The sequence below is a fragment of the Solanum dulcamara genome, chromosome 6, assembly GCF_947179165.1.
Source record: "Solanum dulcamara chromosome 6, daSolDulc1.2, whole genome shotgun sequence".
In the NCBI taxonomy this organism is placed as follows: Eukaryota; Viridiplantae; Streptophyta; class Magnoliopsida; order Solanales; family Solanaceae; genus Solanum; species Solanum dulcamara.
In genome coordinates, this window is record NC_077242.1 from 5,896,289 (window position 1) to 5,921,855 (window position 25,567).

Consider the following 25,567-nt stretch of genomic DNA (forward strand, 5'->3'; position numbering starts at 1 on the left):
ATTCTAAATCACAAAGTTAAAAAGTATATTTTTCCTTTTTTTCTTCGAAATACAAGAATTAAGCATACAAAAAAGTAAAAAAAATAAAATCTACTATATAAATAATTTTTAACTTTTATATATATACACATACATACACACGATGTAATTATTGACAAAGATTTCGAATGAAGCGCTTGCTCCTCTCTAACTTCCTCAAATTAACTTTATCCGAGTTCTTCCATTTAACACGTACGGGAATTACACAAATATCATTCCAATTGCTATTTGTCTAAACTCTTACGCTCCTTCCATTTCAATTTATATGAGTTTATTTGATTTGACATAAATTTTAAGAAAGAAAGGAGAGACTTTTAAAATTTGTATTTCAAAATAAGTGATAGATATTTGTGTGACTATAAATCATTTCATTAGAGGTAAAATTGACATTTTAAAATTATATTATTACTAAATATAGAAATGTGTTATTCTTTTTAGGATTGACTAAAAAGGAAGATGAATCATATAAATTAGGACACTATAAATAATTTTAAGATAATATTTTTTGATTACGTATTAAATACAAAAAATAAAGTATTTTTCAAGAAAGCATTTTTCTTGGTACCGAACACACCCTTAAAGATAAGTTTCAAACAAAACTTGAACCTATATGACGTTTCTATGATCAAAATGGTCCTTAATGTATGGGTAATGCCTTATTTTGATCTTTACTATATTTTACTTGATTGAAATGGTCCTTATGTATAGCAAATGTGTTCATTTTGGTCCTTCATATATTTCACTTGATTGAAATGGTCCTTAATATCTACCAAAAGGTGTTCATTTTGGTCCTTTATCCTGAACCTAATAGATTTATATAAAAAAAAAGTGTTAAATTTTAACGATGAAACCACATGACTAACAAAATCCACCATTGTTGTCTTTTTTATTAGCTTCAAAGAAAGAACTTCATAGAATCTAACACCATTTTCTCCAACAAAATTTACCATTTTCTTGTTCTTAAAATATTATTCCACCGACCTAATAAAAAATTATGTTTTAAGCCAGAGAAAATAGTAAATTTTGTAGAGACAGTGGTGCTAGATTTCATGAATTATTTCTTTGGATCTACCAAAGAAGACAATCATGGTGGATTTTATAAGCCATGTGGGATAAAAAAAATTAAAATAAATATCTTTTGTTATACATTAAGGACCATTTTAATCAAATGAAATATACTAAGGACCAAAATGAACATATTTGTCATACTATTTCAATCAAATGAAATATATCAAGGATCAAAATAAAGCAATACTCATACATTAGGGAACATTTTGGTCATTTTCTCGACGTTTTTCCTTCTCTCTTTTTTTCTTTTTACACCATCCCAACTTGAAAGAAATAGAATGATATTGATGGAATCACAATACTATTAAAAAAAATTAAAAAAAAAAAAGAAAAGGAAGAAAGATAATTTCTACGTGCTGTAACTGTCTAAATCAGTACTACTCCAAATGACCACGAGAGGCCAAAACAGATAAGTCCTTCTCTATAAACACATTGTTCCATTCATTTTATTTTCATTTTTATAATTTCCTTTTCCTTCTCCCCTCTCTAAAAAAAAATAAAAAATTGTTAACCCTAGCTCAGAGCTAAAGGCTAAACTAGATATATGTTGTTTCAATATTGCAAACACAATTCCAAAATTTTCAACTTTAATTAGATTTCCTTTTTATTGTTAATATTTTCTCTTTGGGACAAAGAAGTTTCATTTGGCCTATGGGATTTGTAGAGTACCTTGTCAGTGTTCCTCGGGATCAGCGTCAGCTGCAGCACTAGCCGGTTTTAATTTTTAGATCTTATGAAGTGTCTCTAGTGTTATCATAAGGAGAAAAATTAAGACTGGGAGAAATTTATTTTATTCTGAATCTGAATATTCATCTGAATTATCTTTGGTATTATGCTGAAAGATTTATAATGAAGAGAGCAACGGGAGGAGGAGTAGGAGGAGAGATAGTGCAAGTTGAAGGAGGTCATATTCTCCGGTCTACCGGTCGAAAGGACAGGCATAGCAAAGTTTATACGGCGAAAGGACCAAGAGACCGGAGGGTCCGTTTAGCAGCTCACACAGCTATTCAATTTTACGACGTGCAGGACCGATTGGGTTATGACCGGCCTAGTAAGGCGGTGGATTGGCTCATCAAAAAGGCGAAAAATGCTATTGACAAGTTAGATGAATTGCCTCCTTGGAACTCGAATCAGGTTCCAAGTAGTACTACTGAAGCTGATGTTACGGTGTTAGAACAACAGTCGGAGTATCAGCTTCAAAGAGAATTAGAAGAAAATAACCAAAGTCAGGTTAATTCTTCTAATTCCTACCTGATGCAAGGCGAAGAACCACCACATGAATCACTTGGTGATACTATGAAATCATTTTTTCCAATGAATTCGGGAACTTCACTTATGAATTTCCAAAACTACCCACATGAGATAATGTCAAGATCTTCGTTACAGAACGAAGATCTTGGCTTATCTCTTCACACAACTTTTCATAGGGCTTCAGCTTCTAGTCATGATGACCATTCTACCCTTTTCTCAAATCAAAATTTTGAAGCAAATTATCCAAGAATGGCAAGTTGGAATATACTGCCACAAACATTTTTCACTCAAAATGCTTCTGCATTTACTCAAAGGGAACCCCTTCAGTCCAATTTTTCACACTTGATTAATCATCATACAAATTGGGAAGAAAGGCCATTAATGAATGGATTAATCCATCAAGCTGAAATTACCAATAATAGCAGACATTTCACTACAGATTTTCAAGTACCAGCTAGGATTCATGGCGAACATCATGAAGATCCTTCCTCTGCTTCTCCTAATGCTCACCACCATTGACTAAATGGTTTATTAAAAGGTTAGTTCCATTTATTAGGGTATTTATTCAATTTACTTTTGATATTTTAGTTGAACGGTACTGTGACAATCTCATCTAAATATTAGTTGTCAAAGAGAGTACAATTTTAATTATTTAATTATATCACATACGAAAATAATTTCTTGCTTTTTAGTTGTCGATCCAGGATTTAAGCTCTTTGAATTCAACTTTAAAGTTTTTAAGCATTGAATCCGTTGTATTTTTCTATATTATGAGTTTAGGCCTATGCAAAAGAATGACATTTTTGTTTGGTCATTTGTTGGAATTTAATTTGAATAAATATTTTATTGATAAGTTTAAATTTCATTGTCGCAAGTATGAGTTCAGATGAACCTGGAACTATACAAGTGCATTTACCCTTGCTAATACCATGTTGAATTATGTCAATCTTAACTAAATAATAGCTTGTTTGCTTTTTGGAAACTAATAAAAATTAGTTGAACTATCATAAAGAGTATAGTTTAAATTATATATAACTAAATTATGTCTCAATATTTTGTATCTTAAATATTCTTGAGTTCATTTGTTTGTTATGGTTTTTCAGGTTGATTGAGTAAGTAGTCATCTCTGAAGATCAAATGTGCATTATTTGATAGAGCTGGAACATGGTCAAGTAATTTCAAAGATGTAACTGTATTTCTTATTTTTATATTTGAGGATTTTGTCTATTATGTTATGGTGCTAAAGCCTTGTTTGGATTGCATATCTTCCACCTATTTTGTTTGAATTGGTTGAGTAATATTATTGGATACTTAATATCTGCTAGTTCTTCTCTTCCTACAAGGTATGTAGGTACGGGTTAAGATCTATGTACACGTTATTCTTCTCAGATCCCGTTTAGGAGATTTACTGTCGTCGTTGTTAAAAATATGCCAACTGACTCTTATTCTTGAGCTCCAACTCGATAATATCCTATTCTTATGATTTAGAATTAATCTCATGTTATTGATTAATTTGTAGAACAGTGGGATGAATCTCTATTTCACTCGTTTTTTATATTGTCTTCATTTTTTGTTTTTGAGTATGTCTACTGATTCATCACTTTTCGGATAGTAAAAATGATCTGATGAGTTTGACAAATTGTGTCTATCTTGAAACTATTTCATCAAGTTATTAATAAATCCATGAACGTTTCAATGGACATTATGAACTTGTTACCCAACAATGCCTTAGAGGACCAGAGGGTTAGGGTGGCTCATATTTTACAAAACACTCTTACTTCTAAATTTTTGGCTTTGAATCGAATCAGGAAGAACAAAGCTATTCTAGTTTCGAAGAAAAGATTCATCTTCTAATTTTCCTGTACTTCCAATACTTTTTACTTTAGCTTTTCTCATTCCTTCATATTTGATCTCGTCTGGGCGGACTTGACGCTACAATAATTAACTTCCAAAAACCCTTTTGCATTTTCAACTTCAAGTGCTCTTTTTCTTTTCAAACTTTCAAACCTTGTTAAGACTCCTATGACTGGTAAAGTTCTACATAAACAACTCAAATATAACTATATTAAATTAAATTTTTAACAAGCACTTCCATTAAGTTATCATACACATCAATGATAAATGATCCTATTTGTTAAAAATATTTTTTGATTTTCCACCCGATTTTACTCTCGTGTCAAACAAGAGATGTAGCATGGCTCAATGTTAAAGCATTACAACAAAAGATACGGCAAAATATTTTGCTCTTCGAGGCAATATTTATTACGGCAAAAATATTTAACGACAATTAAGTTAATATCATTATATCCAGAGTTGCTAAAGTCTTTAATGACATTTATATAGAATGTTAATTATAAATATTCATATTCATTATGGACGCTAAATATAATATAATGACAATAATTCACTAAATAATTGCTGAAAAAAATTATTTGTTATAGTGAAGATGTACTTTTTCTTTGAATTATAAGTTTCATCATATATCATAGATGGGGCTTAATTAGGTTGACCCCAAACTGTATATTAAAATCCTATATGAGAAAACATGGATAATAGGGAGATAGTGTGTCCAACCTCTCATTGACATCAAGTAATTAAGTTAGGCTCCCTAACTTTATGCAATTAGTTGATTCTAGACAAATGTTAAAAGTAGTGTAAGAGCCCGTTTGGATTGGCTTTAAGTTGGTCAAAACCAACTTAAAGCCCCTTTTTAACTTTTGGACGTGTTTGCCTAATGCTGACTTTAAGCCATAAAGTTCTTAAAGTCAGTCAAAAATGAAAAGTTAGGATTCCTAACTTTTTTTTTCCAAAGGGCTTAAAGTCATTTTCTTTGACCATGGAAATTACTTTTATATCCCTTATATTTTAACTAAATTTTCAAACTACCTTTTTTTATTCTTTTAACCCTAAAATTCACATCATAAGCACTTTTATCCAAACACTCAACTGCTTATTTATAAAAATAACTTTAAGCACTTCAAAGTTCTAAAAGCACTTCATACATAAAAGTTACTTTTTTTAAGCCAATCCAAACGGGCTCTAAATACTTATCCTAGATTAAACAACTATAGGTGTACATAGTAAAGCTTCCAACATATTAGGAGGATTCAGTTAAAAACACACTTATTGCATAAAAATGCTCATAATTTTTACTGTGTATGTATGTTGCTTTATCAAAATCAGACTCTAATTATATACTCCTCCATTCCGAAATAAGTGAATTATTGATGTATTGCATACCTTTTAAGAAAAAAATATTAAGACATTAATTTGATATTACTTTCCATTTTTACCTTTTTAAATTACTCCCTTCGTTCATCATTACTTGTCCACTATACTATTTTGGGATGTCCAACAATACTTGTCCAGTTTATAAAATCAATGATTAATTTACCATGATGTGACTATTTTACCCTTTCTATTAAATATTATTCATTTTTCAATGTTTAGATGACTTATATTTAATAAGGATAATTTGATAAAATTACCGCTTTCATTACTGCTTCTTAATCTATTTTCCAAGTCAATAGTGAGTATTGTCATATTACTTTTTAGAATGACTAAACATTGATCATGGTAACTACTCCCAATACTAACTAAATTTTTTGATTTATTTATAATACAAAATTCAATACGTGACTCTTAAAATGACTAAAAAATATTTAGTGAAACCAATTTTTTGGAGGTGAAACCTATCTCAGTCACATTAACGTATGAAATTTCCAAGAAAATAATTTAAAACAAAGTTTCTTAAATTTATCACATAGAAAATCCAAATGAAGGATAAAAATGAAAGAAAATTTTAAAATTATTCTTAATAATTGACAATTAAGTTAATTTGAATCATAAAAAATGCCTCAACAATTTACTTATTTCGAAATGGATGGAGTATATGAATTTATCATTTACTGTGTAACATTTATTATTTATGATTTTACCAATATTTAATTTTTTTCAGAGGCAATATAGTACTGGTGATTTAATTTCACACAGTAACCTCTTATCAGTACGTCAAAAATTCATGCAATAGCACATGGTGATTTAATTAGTAGTACGTACTGTTTTTGCTATAAATGTAGTCAATCGAAAACCTAACAAACTTAAAAAGGGATTAAAAACGGCTAGTAATTAAACTGATTTGCTAAATTTGGCATGCACAATGGACAAAGATTTGTTTTTTTTTTCCTTTTAAATTCACTAATACATATTGTCCCTAGTTATACTATGACAATTAACACAAGCACTAATGATTTGGTAGCAATAAGAAAAAAGTTAGGCGGATTTAACTATAAAAAAAACTAACTTATATGGTGTTTAAATAATCTTTATTTTTCCTCAAACTAGGGAGAATATTAGGCACAGTAACTAACACAAGTATTTTACTATTTATTTATTTCTACTACATACGCGTTTTACTTTCCAACCATTTAACATAACAGATTCTAATGACACATTAAAATACTCCCCCGTTTTGAAGATATTCATATACTTAGGGTCGATTCAGGCGGTGAAGGTGAATTTATGATCTCTTTACAAAATTAGATATTGTTTGTATATATATTTTATTGATATAATATTATTTGTTGATAACCATGCTTCAAAAAGGTTGAATAATGCACTTAGGCTTTATTTATTTTAATTAGATTAGGACATCTGTATCTTAATGCACATTTAAATGATTAAAATATTATTTTTAGATTTGAACACTTAATTATTAAAACTGATTATTTTTTAACATTTGAATGGACATAATTTGTTCTTCGTTTAGAAATTATATTGTATCATATAATTTGACTACGCATAAATTTTGCAGGTGATTTTGGCCCCCATGTTCTTGACAAAGTTGAATTTTCACCTACTTAAGCTCCTTTTTTAATTTGGACGATTGATGATGTTCGTTGTATTTTGGAGATAAAGATTCGATTCCCCTCAACCTACTTTTGATGAAATGCAATTTCTAGGCAATACCTAATGAAATAATAAAAATTAAAAATTAAAAGTAGAATATGGCAGGGAAAAAAAGGCAACTAAAATTATCAAATACCATATTTGGTCTCTCATAATGGTAATAATTTTACTTCAGACAATTCTATTAAGGTAATCGAAACGGGTAACTTATACAAATCTTATTATTTTAGGAGCTAATTATTTTTTTACATAACTTTGTCTTATTACATATAATTTCATAAATAATGAGATGGTGATACATAGGATGATCTTTATTAGATACGTGAACAATTAATTCTGAAAATTTAAATTAATCAAATCTCTTAATATAAGACGGAAATCAAGGAATGTATCTATGGTTGATTAATTTCATTTTATTACTCTTTAAAATAATAAAATTTCATTAATATCATAATAAAGACGAAAACATGTCTATCTTAATTATCTAATTTGATTAATTTAATTTTATTACTTTTAAAATAATAGATTCACTAATTTGATGTATCTATGATGTATACCAAACTAAACACTTAGATACATGTTTGTAGAGTTGCACATATACATTTAGATGTATCATAAACACATACTAACCTCTTAGATACATAAAAAAAAAGATGATGGATTTTGATTAGACGAACACAAATACATTCATACGTATCATGAACGCGTGATATAAAACTCTTATTCTATATGAACAAGTAGACAATGATACATGGGGCGCACAAGTACATTCACATGTATCATAGAAGTATCTAGTATTAATTTAATGTATCAAGTATTAATTTCATACGTTATATCCAAAAACATGTATCTAGCATCAGAATTTTTTTCTCATAAATACATATAATCTTAAATCAGATACATGAGCTCTTAATTAGATACATGTACACCTAACGAACAGCGGTTTGAATCTCAGGAACACAGTGATAGTAAAAGATATAGATCTTGTATCTAATTTTTCATTGTTATTTATTTGCTCCGGCCCATTTCATAAGGGCCATAGAAAATCCTTGGTGGCAAGTAGGGCTGTAAAGGACAAACCGATAAACCGCACCAAACCGACAAATCGAACCAAACCGGAAAAAAAAACCGACTAGTGGTTTGGTTTGACTTGGTTTGGTGTTTGAAAAAAAACCCGACCATTATAGGGTTGGTTTGGTTTTAACTAAAAAAAAGTCAAACCGAACCCAAACCGACCCGATTATAGATATACCACTTTTAAATTATGTTATACATAAAAATATTTATTAAAATGTAATTTATAAATATTTTTTAAAATTTTTTCATAATTTTTGTTTTCTTTCTTACATTTAGATTTGGACTTGAGAAGCCATCTAAATAATATACAAAAAAAACTTATCTTATAAAGTTATATTATAAAGTTAAAACTTCAAACAGTGTTGTGCCTCCATCTTATATGTTGATATTTTGTACTAGAACTCATTTTAAGAAGCACTGCTCTGTGCTTTTTATTTGATACTATGAGAAATCCGAAAAAATCCGAAAAAACCCAAAAAAAACCGAAAAACCCGAAAAACCCGAAAAAACCCGAAAAACCCGAGAAAAATTGATATCGAAAAACCCAACTTTTATTGGTTTGATTTGGTTTATAGATATAATAACCCGACACAAATGGTTTGGTTTGATTTATAAAAAATCCGAACCTACCCGGTCCATGTACACCCCTAGTGGCAAGTATGTATGATCCACTCACAAGTAAGGCCCAAAAGCCCATTCGAATCTAAGGTCCAAATAGTCTTTGCATCTCCCCTGGCCCCTTTTTGGTATTGGAATTTAGAGGTATGAAATGAGAATTAGGTTGAATTGGGTGAGTTAATAAATGGGGTTTTTATTGGAGATTTTATCCAATCGGTGAAAGGAGACATTTTTGAGTCATTTCTAATTAATATGTTAAAAACATCATTGATTCAATAAGTGGAAGGAATATATTTTATTGTGGGGTCAACTAATTTCGGGTTCATATCAAAAAGTCTTATTTGAAGATAAAATACTTCCTATCAAATATAATAATGTTCTTAAAATTTGAATCCAAAAATTTTAATTAAGAATGAAACACTAATTACCACCCATCATAACTTTGAGGTGATCATATGAAATAAATCGTGGATTGGTAATCAATCATTATAATTGAATGTAAAATAATAATAACTGCGTCTCCATCTCAAACAAATTGAGATTAATTAATTGTATAAATTCTCATTGATCATGTTTCTCCATTCGAACAAATATTGGGCCAACATATATTATACAAACTATAAATAGAAGTTCTTTGTATTTTACACAAGCATAAAAATCTAACTAAATCTTCCCGCTAAAAATATAGATCTTTGTACTAGATTGTACCATATCTTTTGCTAATTCTGCATCTCCAAATTTTCTTCCAAGAAGAAGATTCAAAATTGAGATATTCTACGCATTTCTATAACGACCTACGATTAATATACAATTTAATACAATATTTACAAATATTTGATGGCAATTTGTAAACCGACTTTCTTCTGTTGGCATGAACAACAAAGAAAACATAAATTTAGACAAGTTCAGCTGGCTGTGTGATCATGGTAATATATGACAAAGTGAACACACAATAGAGTTTGAAATTCTTGACATGCATGTTTAATTTTTCTAAATTATTCAAACATCAAAATACCAAGAAATTTAGAAAATCCTTTAATTTGTGGGGGGGATTTTTTACCAATATACTATTTGATGTAATTCGTATTGGGCCCCGACTAATGTCGAGAAGTTCCATAATAAAGGTAAAGTGCTTTCCGATAAAAGTTAATTTCGTACCTCGAACCTAGGCCTTTGTGGGGGCTTCTTTATTTTTTGGCTGTTTCTAATTTGATGTTGGATACTAGGGCTGTACAGGACAAATCGATAAACCGCACCAAATTGATAAACCGGATCAAACCGGAAAAAAAACCCGACTAGTGGTTTGGTTTGACTTGGTTTGGTGTTTGAAAAAAAACCCGATCATTATAGGGTTGGTTTGGTTTTAACTAAAAAAAAGTCAAACCGAACCCAAACCGACCCGATTATAGATATACCACTTTTAAATTATGTTATACATAAAAATATTTATTAAAATGTAATTTATAAATATTTTTTAAAATTTTTTCATAATTTTTGTTTTCTTTCTTACATTTAGATTTGGACTTGAGAAGCCATCTAAATAATATACAAAAAAAACTTATCTTATAAAGTTATATTATAAAGTTAAAACTTCAAACAGTGTTGTGCCTCCATCTTATATGTTGATATTTTGTACTAGAACTCATTTTAAGAAGCACTGCTCTGTGCTTTTTATTTGATACTATGAGAAATCCGAAAAAATCCGAAAAAACCCAAAAAAACCCGAGAAACCCGAAAAACCCGAGAAAAATTGATATCGAAAAACCCAACTTTTATTGGTTTGATTTGGTTTATAGATATAATAACCCGACACAAATGGTTTGGTTTGATTTGTAAAAAATCCGAACCAACCTGGTCCATGTACTAATGTTGGAAAGTTCCATGTAGATCCCTAACAAAGATGACTTCACACCCAATAGGGCTCGATTCTGACAATTTTGTGGGATCTTTTTTTTTGGTCGTGCTAGTGCGGGAGTGGGGTATGGAGTGGCGCGCCAATTTGGTGTTTGATATCTTTATTGGAGCCCGACTAATGTCGAAAAGTCCACATTAAAATAAAGTACTCTCTAACAAAAGTGACTCCATACCAAGGGTTCAAACCGAAACCTTTGTAGGGGCTTGATAAAGAAAGTCTTATTATAAAGTCGATAGAAAATTTTGGGTCATGTTTGTTTGAAAAGTCTGGTGCTTTGACTTGGTTGTAAATTAGTAACAACCAGATATTGCTGCCAACGTGAAATACAATTTCATAATGTGAAAACAAAACTTTTTTTTCCTTGATCAAATCGAGCAATGATTTTCAAATGAGGGAAAGTTTCTCATCCTGTACCTGATACTCATATTGAAGTCAGATTAAATTTGAATTTGTGCCCGGAAGTCCCACAATGGGAGTATAGTGCTCTTTAACAAAGGTGACTCTGTATATAAGGAAACTCGAATTTTAGACCTCTAATTAAGACTGAATGAGTACTTATCATTCCATCACAACGTAACGTACCTTGTTGGTAAGCTATATATATTTTATCAATTGTTAACATGAGAAACTATAGTACGTCATGTAAGACAATTTTTCTTAGTTGGTCATTTTATGCAAAGTGGAACTTCGACGATAGTGGTTGTGATTTTGACATTTTATGCAAAGTAAGGCAGTCTGTATGGAAATAAAGAAAAAAATCAAGGGGCACGGATTCACATTAATATAATACGGCTGTTCACGTAAATTCCATAGTTTTTTTTAGATTTTGTATATATATTTATTAAAAGTTTTACTAAATATTATAAATATTTGATTGTAAATGCAATTACTATCTTGACTTAACATCCTTGTATGAATTTATAAGCTTTAAATTCTGAATCGTCTATGATCTATTCCGTAAATATTATATTGAAAATTAAGTATTACTCTATTTTCTAAGACACTCATTTTTGGATGATAACATATCAAATACTAATAATATATTTACTTCGATATATCTCTCACACATATTTAATTTACTACTTAACCAAATTACCGTCCATCATTAGGTATTATATTACCTACTTTCAAGAAATTAAATTTTACCCTTTAAAATGAAAGTGGGTTAAGGTCAAAGTTGAAACTTGAAAGTGCTGGCTCCTTTTTTTCCTTTAAAAAGGAGAAATTAGATTTGGTAAGTAACATGTGAATTATAACTAGAATATGTGAAAGTGGACAATAATTGAGTAAATTCATATACTTCTTGAGGCTCATTTTAAATTCTAAATATTGGATCTAAAATACTAGTCATTTTTAAAAATTAAAATAAAATTAATTATTTTTCTACTTGAAAGTGTTTTTAAGTGTATTTTCTCAAAAGTTTTTGTCAAAAAAGTACTTCTATAAAAAGTTATCTTTTTAGTTCCGGAAAAAGAGCTTCTACTACTCTCCAAATTCACTTATTTTCTCCTAAAAACTTGATCATATAGTTTACTTTTTAAAATTAAGCACTTTCTAAAAAAATAAATATTTTTGATGTACAAAAGTTTGGCTAAATTGGCTATAAAATTACTTCTTTAATGGGACCATTATTTACTTAATTTTTCTCCTTCCTATATGAGCTATCCTTTTCAGCTCGTAAAATTTCTCATGGCTAAATTTAGTTTACGTACTCAATAATTTAATCAACAAAGAGTACAAATATTTGGTTTAGTCAACCAACTAGACTTTTCTCTAATAATAAAATAAAATAAAATAAACGGTGCCGTTTAGTTTAAGTATTTACCATTTTCCTCCTATACTTTATTAAGGAAAAATACTCAAATATCTAGCTCGGAGGGATGCTACTATTGAAATTTGAGGTGATTTCGTGAAAAGATTGAAGGAGCTCTTCATGTGTTTTTGATGTTCTTGAAGTAAAAGAAGCAAAAAGAATACATTTTAAAACACTTATAATACATTTATATTGCATGCATAATTCACTTTCAATATATAAGCAGATTTATCATATTATTAGTATGTATTGTTATAGATAGTAATAAATAAAAAATATCATTAAAATTAATAATTATTTTTTAAAAAATACTCACCCAAGTAATTTTTCCACGCAAAAGAACAATGGGCTCCTAAAATAGAAAAAAAATATATATGTTTTCTCATGATTCTAAAACTAGTAAAGGTCTTACATGTCTATTTCAACATATTAATGCAAATTGCCTCTGTGGCTTGTAAAATCTTCGGTATTAATTCTCAGGATTCAGGAAGAAAATTTTTTTTAAAAAAAAGTAAATAAAATTGAGTTTATTTTCTGTACACTAACAATCTAAAATATTTTTATATAAAAATATTTTGACTTGACGTAATTTGTTAATTTATGTTATTGTATATTTACCGTCGTTGGAAGACAAATTCAAATTGGAGTAAGAAATCAAAATTTTTGTTTCGAATTTTATATTTGTTAGTTTTTTTAAAATTCAAGTGAAGATAGAACAGGTTTTGTACTATCATAAATAAGTACATTACTAAATATTTTCTTTAATAGAGAATTGTGTGAAATTGCAGAGAATATTCAAAATTACGAATAAATTATATATTAAAAAAAATAAAAAATTGCTAAAGAGAAAAAGGAGGTCAATATTCAACAAGTCAATCGCTTTGAAAATATGAACTTCTACATTAGCATAGTTTTATTATTTTTTTATTAGATTTTCATTCGATATTCATATCCATATTAGAATCTGATTAATCTAGATTCGTGTATGCCTTATTCGGAGAAAAAGTTTTCTACTAAGATTTTTTTTCTTTTTTCATATACAAATTAAAATCTGAGACCTATAATTAAGGGTGAAATCAAAAATCAAAAATCAAAAAAAATAGTTATATGGTTTGTTTTCTTTCATGGTCACATAGTATTACCAAACCTTAGACAACCTTACCTTTAAATATCTCTTATATTATAACCCGATAAATAAAATATCCTTACTCCCACATAACTCCTCTACATCACAACAACAATGGGCTTTGATGATGATGATCCTCCATTTTTTCATCATAAAAACAAATATGATCTTAATAGCAAGATCATGATATCAGCCATCATTTCATTATCTCTAGTTGTTTTCTTCGTTACTCTCCTCCATATTTACGCGAGGTACGTCCTTAGACGTCAGGCTCGACGTAGGGCAGAGCTTCAACGTGTTAGCATCATCACCAGCTCCGCCCTACAGATAGAGCCACCAAAGACGGGGCTCGATCCGTCCGTCATAGCTTCGCTTCCGGTATTTATTTTCAATCAACCTGATATACAAAATAATTCTATTGAGTGTACGGTTTGTTTGAGCGTTCTTGAAAACGGAGAAACGGCTAGGACTTTGCCTAATTGTAAACATGTTTTTCATGCTGAGTGTATTGACAAGTGGTTCGGATCACATTCAACATGCCCGATTTGTCGGACGGAGGCAGAGCCCCGGTTATTATTACCGGAGCCACGAGAGGGTGTCATAGAACGTACGACACCCTCAGCGCCACCAATCGAGGGGGGCAACTCCAAAAATAATGTGGAAGGGATTTATTCGGATTGTGGATTAACACAACCTTCAACATCATCATCATCAGCTAAAATTAGTGGATCAAGCTCGAGATTAAGCTCATTTAGGAGGATGATTACCAGGGAAAAATCATCAAGAAGACTACAAGTTCAATTTTGTGGTGTTGAAGATGGTGTAAATGATCTTGAAAGACAGTGATTATAGTGCATTAATAATTAAGTGTGAATTATACGATGTTTATTAGTTCAAATTTGAAACTCTATTATGCTGTCATTTTTGTAATTTTCTCCCATATCTTGGCATGCACTATTGGAACTTGCTTCTTCGGAAGATTTTTTTGGATTATCAATACGATCTGTTGTTAATAGTATCGATTTTATTCTCTGAATAATCGAAATTTCATACTTTTGTCTAATCCTCCCTATTTTCTAATCGAGCTTGTGTAGATATATGTTGTTACTTTATAAGTCAAATGTATCATATATTAAACTATTAAAGAGTTGAACGTTTATGCACTAAAACAATTGAAGTTTTGTGTGCTAATAGTGTGTAATAATATTTACAGAATCAAGTCATTTATTAGTTAGTATAACGGGTAAATTTTTTGGTCAGTATTAATTGAAAATTTGATTGAAAAAACAGTAACTATCGTGCTAATCCAAGGAGAATTACGCCCAAAAACTAGCTACTACTTAAGGTGGAAGAGCATAAGACTATATAAATAACTTGAAAATAAGACAAGCGACATCCTTAGCAAGTTTAGTTTCATGGATAGTGTTAGAAGTTCATTATTCTGGCAAGATATATTAGTTAAATCCTACGACATTTTTTTTTGATTTCTCACCCGGTGTTTGAAATCTGTATTAGAGCTCTGACTAAATTCGAATTGCTCATAATTGAGCTTATTGGGACGTGGCACTCCCCATAGAGTTAAATCCTACGTTAAAAGGAAGTTACTAGAGAAACTGGTCACTTGACTTGTGAATAAACATTAGGACATAACTAGGGGGGTGGGGGTAATTGGATTAATTAATGAAGTTTGGTCCAAGAAATGTTTATTTGTATTTGGTAACCTAAATATGAACGTGATATTTAGTCACATTGACTAAGAGAATCCAAAGAATTAGGTAAGGCTGCTTCCTTTTTTGTCTTTTTTTTTTTTAACCTATGAACTGGTCTTGCATGCTTTGCGTATTTTATCAACCATTGACTTGCAACTAAATTTAATTCCAGAGAAAAATACACTAAAATATGTTCAAAGTTGGACAGTTCATTTTATTTTCCAAAGCCGTTGAACAAAAAGAAATTTGATTTAAATGTTGCGTAATATAAACATTGGTACACAAAGATTGACCATTATTGAAATGTTTGAATATGAAGTTCGGGAGACCGTAGGTACTATGTTCAGATATTCATTTTATAGGTACTACTTGTTTGAGTTCATTTTAGGCTATTTCCACTTTTGATTTGTTTATAATTTAAATGGATGGAAAGAGGAGAGAAAACAAGCTAGGAAAGATTAGATATATGATGTACGCAAACTAAACCTTATTTTTGTGGGGTAAAAAAGTTGTTTCCAGTAATACCTTCGGCTCAAAAGGGATGTTACGGAAGAAAAGAGATTCTAAAAGGAGAGAAATACAGAGAAAAGGAAACAGAGCTCCACTAATTTGATAACTTAAAGAGGCAGGTGGAAGCAACAGTGGAAATTTTTTGACTTTGTATATACAGTAGTTTGAATGAACCCTTCAGACCCTCTTTTAACTCTGCACCTGAGAAAGCATTGCATAACAGGAATCCTAATACCTGATTCCAATTGGAACAACAAGATCACCATGAATCCAAAAAGAATCCTATAAGAACCAAAAGGCAGACTAGCTAGTAGGAAATCAATCAAGGAGACAATTGCATTTCTTAAGGATATTTCTTCGATTCTGGCTCCTACGATTTTGGAGAGCCCATGGAACCAACATTAAATACCTGGAGCTTTTGAGCTCTCAACAAAATTGCTTACGCTACATACTACATACAGTGGGAATGAGACTTAAGATTCTTGAGTCATCAGAAAATAAGAAGACTTGCAAACAGCAAATTGATCGCCATCAAGATATACATCCACCTCCTGAGAATAGAACTGCCGCTACTTAAATCTTCTGAGGCTGGACCTGATCCCCCATTCGTCGACCCACTAAAACTTCCACTGGGATTCTTGCTGCAAAATGATGCACAAAGAACTACATTGAAGTACTACAGAGAACATAGATAATTTTGATAAGAAAATGGACCTCGGTTTTAACTCAAACCAAAAGAAGCGTGAGACCACATAATCCAATGTGGGGTTTCGGCATAGAAGAAGTGTGGATTGCCCAAGACAATGCGAATAAAACTCATGATGTATGTGTAGTGTCTTATGTTATTCAACTGGATCGAAGAATTAAGATAAGTACATTCTTTCTGATTCTATCCAGCAAAATTAACCAACAGTCACCACATCAATAAAACAAGTCCAATCAAGTACTCTATGTCTAACATAATTTCGAGTTTAGAAGGCCTATATAGAATTATAGATCAACAGCTGAGCCATAATGACAACAGTAAAGCATATTGCAAATCTTTTTCATTCTTTTTTCACAAACTTCAGCGGACATCATTGAACATGAAATTCAAAATCATTTGTCTTGATTATTTCTTATAACGGATCGAGGCAATCTTGTTACAGTGTGTTACGCTATTCAACAAGATTTATAAAACAAAACCAACCAAACAAGGCACTCATGTTACTCTCTGTCTAACATAATTTCCAATTTATAAGGCCTAGCAGAGCAATAATAACAAGCTTTAAAGAATATTGCAAATCTTATTCATTCATTTTCCCTAAATTTCAGGCATCCTTGAACATGAATCAATATCAAAAGAACTTCTATTTTGATAATTTCTTATTTTTATTCCATTCTCCATTTTAAAGTGATTAGTTACCAACTTACCATACAAATCTACTCTCGCTTAAGTTTAACTAGGGGTGGCAATTGGGTGGGTTGGATCAAGTTTGGACGGGTCATAAGGGTTAAGACAATAACTGGGTCAAGATCCAACCCAATCCAAATTAGTTTGGGTCAAAATGGGTTAAGTAATGGGTTATATAACGGATCAAGACCCAACTCAACCCAATTTTTACTAAGCTTAATTATTTTATTTGTTCTTTTAAACTATTTTAGTACGTAATAAAATTATTTTTTTCTTTATTATGCTTATATATAACATATCAAATTGAAAAGAAAAGTTTTTTAAAAATATTTTAACAAAATTTCTCATTATCCATTTCGGGTTATATATCAACTCAATTTTTTATGGGTTGAAATGGGTTAAGCTAATGAATGAGCGAGTCAATAACCAACCCAAACTTAAATGGGTTGGGTTGGGCTAGCTGGATTTGATTTTGTCACCCCTAAGTTTAACTCATTAGATTCAATTCACATAATACATATATTTAGAGCCCATTTGGATTGGCTAAAAAAAGTAGTTTAAGTCAAAAAAAAAAATCAAACTAAATTGACTTTTATAACTTTTGGTTTTTAACTTTTTCAAAGTCATTTATAACTTATTTTAAGTTATTTTTAACTTTGTCAAACAATCTCAAAAGTTAAAAATGACTTAAAAGTAGGTTTGACCAACTTTTAAGCCAATCCAAACAGACTCTTATTAAAAAGACAAAATATAAACCAGTTCTCAAAGGAAAAAAAAGCAAATAAAATGTATGTTGGGCTTTGATGAAGAAAGGCGCAAATATAAAAAAGGAAAACTTACATAAATATACAATATTAAGAAAATATTTACCATCTATAGCAATAAAAAAAAAAAATCACTGAACAATTATAATACATTTATAATACAGTTTTAATACATATTGCAGAGAACTATTTATAAAACATATATAATACAAGTTTTATAGATGGATAATACATTTATCACATACTTTAATAGACTTATAATACATTATGTCGGTTTCTTACTACACAAACATAATATATATTTTAAAACACTTATAATACATTTATATTGTATGCATAATTCACTTTTAATACAAGTGTAGATTTATCATAATATTGCTATGTATTGCTATAAACGGTAATAAATAAAAAATATCGCTAAAATCAATAATTAATTTTTAAAAAGCACTCAATCAAGTAATTTTTCCAATAAAAAATACAAATATGCATGTGTAACCCAAGACAAATAATTATAAGTATGAAAAAAAAGTTGAAATATCCATTATTTGGTATCGCCTCCTCGGAATTAAGCTCATTAACAAGGCTCAACATGTTTTATCTCTTGCTTCAAGGTTTGTGCAACCATCGACAGTAACACTATTATAAACATCTGAAATGAAATGAAACATATCTGCTAATTAAAGCAAAGTTGATGTTGAATTCATATAACCAACCTAACTAATCTACAGATTGGGCTGAAGAGGTTAAAATGGATTGTACTAAAAATCGCATTGGATCATGCCCGTCCAAATTTACTTTGGATTAAACTGAATTGGGCTAAATTAGGCTAAAAACCCCGTTTGATCCTAACCCACTTTATCTAGACAATATTGACATACTAAAGAATAAAAAGAGACCAAGTTCGCTGAAAGAAAATCTAAAAAATAAGACTCTAAACCCAACTTGGGACTCGAGACCTAGGTTCTGAATGAAGAGACCCGGCCCCTATTCGGAAATCAAGACTCAAGAATCAACCTGAACCTTGAGACAAGACACATGATCTGACCCTGAACCTAGCCCAAAATCGAGCTCGACCCAAAACAAACCCAAACCCAAAATTCGACCTCGACACTGACCCTGACCCAAGACCCATGGTCCGACCCCGACCTGAAGCCCAATCCAGGACCCCAAATAAAGCCCTCGACCCAACCTAAGACCTGAGACATGAGACCCAATGCCAATCCCATATCAGAATTCGGATCTAACCTCAATTCGAGACCCCTACTCCAACTGGAGACCCGATCAAGGCCCGATTCAATACCCGAGATTCGACCCCAACCCAAACTCCGACCTCAAACTCGAGATCCAATTCAGTACTCAATACTCAAGACCCCAATCCAAATTCGACTCCGATCCGAACCCCGATCTCATACTTGAGATTTGACCCCGACCCAGACCTGATCAAGCCGATTCAAGACTCTAGCTCCAACCCTGATCTCGAACTTGAGATTTGACCCCGACTCAGGACTTGAGACCCATTGCCAACTCCTATTGGGACCCGAGATCTGACCCCGATGTGGGACCCAATATATGAGACTCCAAACCCAACTCGGGACCTGCCCACAACCCTGACCCGAGACCCAGGATCCAACCTTGACCCCGATGTAAGACCCAACCAAGGCCCAATATAGGACCCGAGATCTGACTCCAACTTGAGTCCCAAGAGCCGGGACTCGAGACTCGATGTAGCATGTTTAAGACCACAAAATTAAAAGGCATTTTGGTACATTTTATGTATTTTTAATCTCACATTTAAGACCACATGATTAAAAAGTGTTTTTTACTTTCGTAAATTACCTATCAAATCAAAACAAGACAAATAAATTGAAAAGGGAAATTATTTAGTAGTACTAGTAGTAGTAATTTCTATTAGCACATAAACCCTCCACAAACTAGATCAGCCAGATCATTTCCTCCTTAGTTTCATTTTGCTCAATTAATTTTCACTACCAAATATCTATTTTTTCATGAATCATTTAAGGCCTAAAAAAACATGATCTTTTAGTACAAGGGATAACAGTTACCTCGATGGAAATTTACATCCATTATGACCTGAAAAAATATATATATATATAAATCAGAATTGAAGTTATGAAATAACTATTATAAGAAAATGAAAGTTTGAAAAGTGGAAGTACTCACTTGGATTTATAGAAATGAGAGCAGCAGTGTTATCAAAATTACAGGCATCTTCAGTCATACCATGCTTAATGAAGTAATCATTGAACACAAACGACGCCGTTTTCTGGATATCTTTAGCGTCATAACAGGGTCCACCGGGCTGAATTGGCCCACAATTAGCACCTCCAGGCCCACAAGCCCAATCAAGCGCCGATTGAAGAGCAGTATCCTCTGCGTTGTTCTTCGCCACGCACCACAACTCAACCGCCGCCCCTCCGCCGGCTGGAGTAGCGCTAGTTCCACCAGGAGCAGACCCAACGCCCCCGGGAGTAGTGCCAACACCGCCGGGAGCAGTGCCAACGCTGCCCGGAGCAGTGCCAGTGCCACCGAATTGGGCTGTAGAGAAGGTGGAGATTAGGGAAAATAGAAGGAGAGAAAATGAGAATTTGAGAGACATTTTTTTTCTTCGGTTACTGGAACTGTGAGAGGTATCTGTTTAAGAAACGGTTATATATATGAAAGAATTGGAAGTTATCAATGAAAAGAAATTGATTGAGGAGAAGAAATGGACTGAGAATATGACCGTTGGTCTGGTAAGAGAGAGATCTGAGAAGTGTTTGGAAAACACCAAGAGAAACTAGAAGAAATGAACTGAGAAAACAGAAACTATTTTCACAATTCCAATTCGTGTCTTTCTAACATATGAAATAATTTTACTAATTACGTTAATGCTCACTTTCATTTTACTATAATATTTGGTAGCATATTTGTAATGAAATAATTATCATATAATTCTTTATATATTTGGTAGCATATTATGGAGATATTTAATTTCCTTATTTCAATATTGTATCACATATATATTCTCACTTGGGGAATGAATAAAGGGGAGTCAAGATTATACAGTTCTTTTCATGGTATCTGAGCCAAAAAAATTTCTTCATCATAAATTTTCATGGTTGGTAACAACGTACCTCCTCCACCACCATCAAATACCGCTGCCGTGGGTCGGCACTTTACTTCCGATCAATGGAAGGCTATTACGGGATTTTTTGGTAATGCTATAATTTCAGAAAATCGTTTGAATGGTAAGTTTGACGTTTCTTCTTGGATTATTGACACCGGTGCTACTCATCATGTTACCGGTGAGAAATCTTGATTGTTTGATGTTCATACTGTTGATTGTCCTGTTGGTTTGCCTAATGGTGAAAAGGTGTTTGCTTTTTTGGAAGATTCCGTTCGACTGTTAGATAAAATCACCTTACATCACGTTCTTTATGTGTCTTATTTACATTGCAACTTACTCTCCGTCCCCCAACTTACTGATAATTTATGCACTATTATCTCTTTTAATTCTTATATGTGTGCTATTCAGGACCCACTGAAGGAGCTGATTGGAACGGGAGTTTGGAGAGACGGACTATACTATTTTAGCAAATCAAACGTGGTGCAACATGTGTCTACTGTCATGGCAGCGTTATCATTGAAATTGTGGCATCGATGATTGGGGCATCGTTCCGAGAGAATAATTAAGTTGTTTCCTCATGTTAGCAGTGATAAGAGTAGTTTAGCAAAGGATTGTGAAGTGTGTTTCCGTGCTAAGCATCCTAGAGCCAAATTTTCTTTAAGTGATAATAAAACGTCTAGAATATTTGAGAAAATACATTGTGATTTGTGGGGTTCATATTGACATGTTTCGTCGTGTGGAGCTTGTTATTTTCTAATAATTGTTAATGATTTTTTTCGAGCTATTTGGATCTACTTGTTGGTTGATAAAACATAAGTATTTCAGATGTTTATGGCTTTTGTTATTATGGTTGATCGACAATTTAATCAAACAATTAAAGTTGTACAATGTAATAATGGTACCAAATTTAATTGTTTGATCGATTAGTTTTCCGCCACTGGTATTTGTTTCAAACCTCTTGTGTGGGTACTCCACAACAAAATGGGAGAGTAGAGAGAAAGCATAAACACGTGTTGAATGTTGCGAGGGCTCTAAGATTTTAGGTCAATTTGTCTATTTTTTCTGGGGTGATTGTGTTCTTGCTGCATCTCATCTCATAAATCGTACCCCCACACCAATTTACAAAATAAAAGACCTTTCAAAATTATATTCAATAAACCTCTTTCTTTCGATGTTATTCGTAGCTTTAGGTGTTTGCGCTTTGCTCATAATCAAAAAACTCAGGGTGATAAATTTGCTAGTCGAAGCAGAAAGTGTTTGTTTATAGGATATCTGTTTGGTAAGAAGAGGTGGCGGTTGTTTGATTTTGATACGAAGGAATTTTTGATCTTTCGTGATGTGAAATTTGTGGAGGATGTGTTTCCTTTTGCTTGTCCGGATGATGTTCATATTTCGTCTAATTTTTTTGATGTGGGTGATGAAATCGATGGTGATTTTATGGTGTACGAAAATGACTTAGGGAGCGAAGTTGATAGTCCGGAGACTGCCGGGCAACAACCGCAAGCAACAACCCAACCAGCGCATGCTGGCAGCCAGGACGAGCTGCAGACATCGGCCACTACCCATCCTGCAGGGAACCCAGCGCCCGCTGACAGCGAGGGGGGGACAACAACACCATACTCCAACCACGAATATGGAAGGTGGCTTAGGGCGTGGTTTTTGGAAGAAATTTTCCTCTGTTTTACTTTGTGATCATGTGACATACTCAATTTTTGCTAATAGTTCGTCTCCTACTACTCCGACTAACAATCAATCCTCAGGTACTCCCTATCCTTCAACACACTATATTAATTGTACAATTTCTCTGTAAATTATCGTAAATTTCTTGCAGCTACTATTTAGGGTAAGGATCCTAAGACCTTCAAAGAAGCCATGAAACACGAAGGTTTGAAACATTCAATGAAAGAAGAGATACGTGCATTAGAAGACAATGGTACATGGACTTTGGAACATCTTCCTCCAGGTAAGAAAGCACTTGGTAATCAATGGGTGTACAAGACTAAGTTTTTGTCAAATGGAGATGTAGAACGGCTCAAATCGCTCTTGGTTGTGTTGGAAAATCATCAACAAACAGGGATTGACTACAATGAAACTTTTGCTCTGGTCGCCAAGATGACTACTGTTCGAGCTTTCCTAGCCATTGCAGCATCCAAAAATTGGGAACTTCACCAAATGGATGTTCATAACGTCTTTTTACATGGTGACCTTGATGAGGAGGTGTATATGAAGCTTCTTCCCAGATTCGAAAGTCCAGATCCTACGTTGGTGTGTCGTTTGCGCAAATCGCTGTATGGATTGTGACAAGCCCTTAAATGTTGGTTTGCAAAATTGGTGACTTCTTTGAAAGGGTACGGTTTCCTACAATCTTATTCTAATTATTATCTTTTTACATTTACTAGAGGGAATATTCATAATAATATCTTGATTTATGTTGATGATCTTATTGTTTCTGGTAATGATTCCGCTGCACTTGTAATTTTCAAAGCCTATTTGAGTGATTGTTTCAAAATGAAAGACCTTGGGTCTCTCAAATATTTTTTGGGTATTGAAGTGTTGTTTTTGTGTCAACGCAAGTATACTCTTGATATTGTCTCTGAAGCAGGGTTATTAGGTGCAAAGCCAAGTGGGTTCCCTATTGATCAAAATCATAAACTTGGTCTTACAAATGGAGATATGTTGTCGGATCCGGAGGTCTACCGTAGATTAGTCGGGCGTTTGATTTATTTGGGGGTCACTCGACCGGACTTGACATACTCTGTTCATATTTTGTCTCAATTCATGCAAGAACCCCGAATTGAACATTGAAAAACGGCCTTACGAGTGGTCCATTATTTGAAAGGCCGCCCAGGACAGGGTATTTTATTACGTGCCGACAGTGAGTTAACTTTGCAGGAATGGTGTGATTCTGATTGGGCGGCTTGTCCGCTTACTCATCGTTCGTTGACAGGTTGGCTAGTATTTTTAGGTCAATCTCCCATCTTTTGAAAGACAAAGAAGCAATGCACAGTTTCTTGATCTTTTGCAGAAGCTGAATATAGGTCCATGGCTGCGGTCACTTGTGAGTTGAAGTGGATGAAAGGTCTGTTGTTGAGTTTAGGTATACAACATCCTAAGACGATCAAATTATTTTGTGATAGTCAGTACGCTTTGCACATTGCAAAAAATCCAGTTTTCCATGAACAAACAAAGCACATTGAGGTAAATTGTCACTTTGTTCGTGATGCAATTAATGAAGGTTTGATCTCTCAGTCGCACGTTTCAACATCTTCACAATTGGTAGACTTTTTTACCAAAGTTCTCGGCAAAACTCAGTTTGATTTCTTGCTTTCTAAGTTGGGCATTTTTAATTTTCATGCTCCAACTTGAGGGGGGGTATTGCAGTATAATATTTGTTAGCATATTTGTAGAAAAATAATTATCATATATTTTTTATATATATTTGATATATTTGTAGGGAAATAATTACCATATAATTCTTTATATATTTGGCAGCATATTAAAGAGATATTTAGTTTTCTTATTTCAATATTGTATCACATATATATTCTCTTTTGGAGAATGAATAAAGGAGAGTCAAAATTGTATAGTTCTTTTCAATACGCAACTCATTTAAGGGAAAAACATTTTTTATCGTATTTTCTCTTTTCTTTTATACTTGAAACTCAAGATAGATATAAAAAAAAAATCGATCAAGTACATTGTACCCTTGTAATCACACAATAACTTTTTTTTATCCCCTACACTCAATATGTGAATTATTGGTGTCTAATTTCATTTGTTGGAATCCATGTATGACTTCTTGTCGGATTCGAGGGTTCTCTTTTTCTCTTTCTTTAATTTTCCCCCTTTAAACCCAATAAGAGTTCATAAACCTTTGTAAAGTGGGAAAAAATAAATAAAGAGGGTTACTAACCTAATTTGTTTGAAAAAACTAAAACAAACTTTTGGGTTACTAATATTCCAAAATAGAAATCTACTCAAACACACGCCACTTCTGACCAAAAAGAATTTTGAAATGAAAAGAAAGATTAAAGTTTTTTTTTTAAAAAGACCAAAACCGAAATAATGTATTTTCTCTTTTTGCAAAACCACCACATCAGAATAAAAAAATGAAAAGGAGAAATTAAAGCAATATGCATTTTCTCCCACCGACAACTACTTTTATAGGGAAGAAAAACGAAAAAAGAAATGCTAATGAAAATTAATAAAGAAAATTAGTGAAAGGATAGAGAACCATGATTATTGGAGT

The 25,567-nt window shown here is 32.1% G+C and overlaps 3 protein-coding genes across 3 annotated transcripts; 2 read left to right on the forward strand and 1 right to left on the reverse strand.

Annotated features, from left to right (window-relative positions):
* The first annotated feature begins 1,562 nt into the window (after positions 1–1,562).
* On the forward strand, positions 1,563–3,675 carry LOC129893302 (transcription factor TCP4-like). Its single transcript, XM_055968812.1, has 2 exons — positions 1,563–2,896; positions 3,462–3,675. Exon 1 carries the CDS (start codon positions 1,957–1,959, stop codon positions 2,875–2,877), a length of 921 nt encoding a protein of 306 aa, XP_055824787.1. The 5' UTR covers positions 1,563–1,956; the 3' UTR covers positions 2,878–2,896; positions 3,462–3,675.
* A 10,197-nt stretch (positions 3,676–13,872) lies between these two features.
* Positions 13,873–14,833, forward strand: LOC129892168 (E3 ubiquitin-protein ligase ATL41-like). The gene has a single exon (XM_055967725.1). The coding sequence runs from the start codon at positions 13,930–13,932 to the stop codon at positions 14,659–14,661; it is 732 nt and encodes a 243-aa protein (XP_055823700.1). The 5' UTR covers positions 13,873–13,929; the 3' UTR covers positions 14,662–14,833.
* A 1,512-nt stretch (positions 14,834–16,345) lies between these two features.
* LOC129892579 (PLASMODESMATA CALLOSE-BINDING PROTEIN 5-like) lies at positions 16,346–21,011 on the reverse strand. Its single transcript, XM_055968157.1, has 3 exons — positions 20,373–21,011; positions 20,255–20,282; positions 16,346–16,675 (listed from the first exon to the last, which is right to left on the reverse strand). Exons 1-3 carry the CDS (start codon positions 20,806–20,808, stop codon positions 16,525–16,527), a joined length of 615 nt encoding a protein of 204 aa, XP_055824132.1. The 5' UTR covers positions 20,809–21,011; the 3' UTR covers positions 16,346–16,524.
* Between the last annotated feature and the right edge of the window lie 4,556 nt (positions 21,012–25,567).

What these genes read in the sequence shown, in the direction of transcription:
- LOC129893302 (XM_055968812.1), top strand. Translation starts at nt 1,957, where the DNA reads ATGAAGAGAGCAACGGGAGGAGGAGTAGGAGGAGAGATAGTGCAAGTT.
- LOC129892168 (XM_055967725.1), top strand. Translation starts at nt 13,930, where the DNA reads ATGGGCTTTGATGATGATGATCCTCCATTTTTTCATCATAAAAACAAA.
- LOC129892579 (XM_055968157.1), bottom strand. Translation starts at nt 20,808, where the DNA reads ATGTCTCTCAAATTCTCATTTTCTCTCCTTCTATTTTCCCTAATCTCC. An exon ending in TCTCATTTCTATAAATCCAA is followed by an intron (nt 20,283 to 20,372) that starts GTGAGTACTTCC and finishes ATATTTTTTCAG; the next exon opens with GTCATAATGGATGTAAATTT. An exon ending in GGATGTAAATTTCCATCGAG is followed by an intron (nt 16,676 to 20,254) that starts GTAACTGTTATC and finishes ATCATTTTGCAG; the next exon opens with CAAGAATCCCAGTGGAAGTT.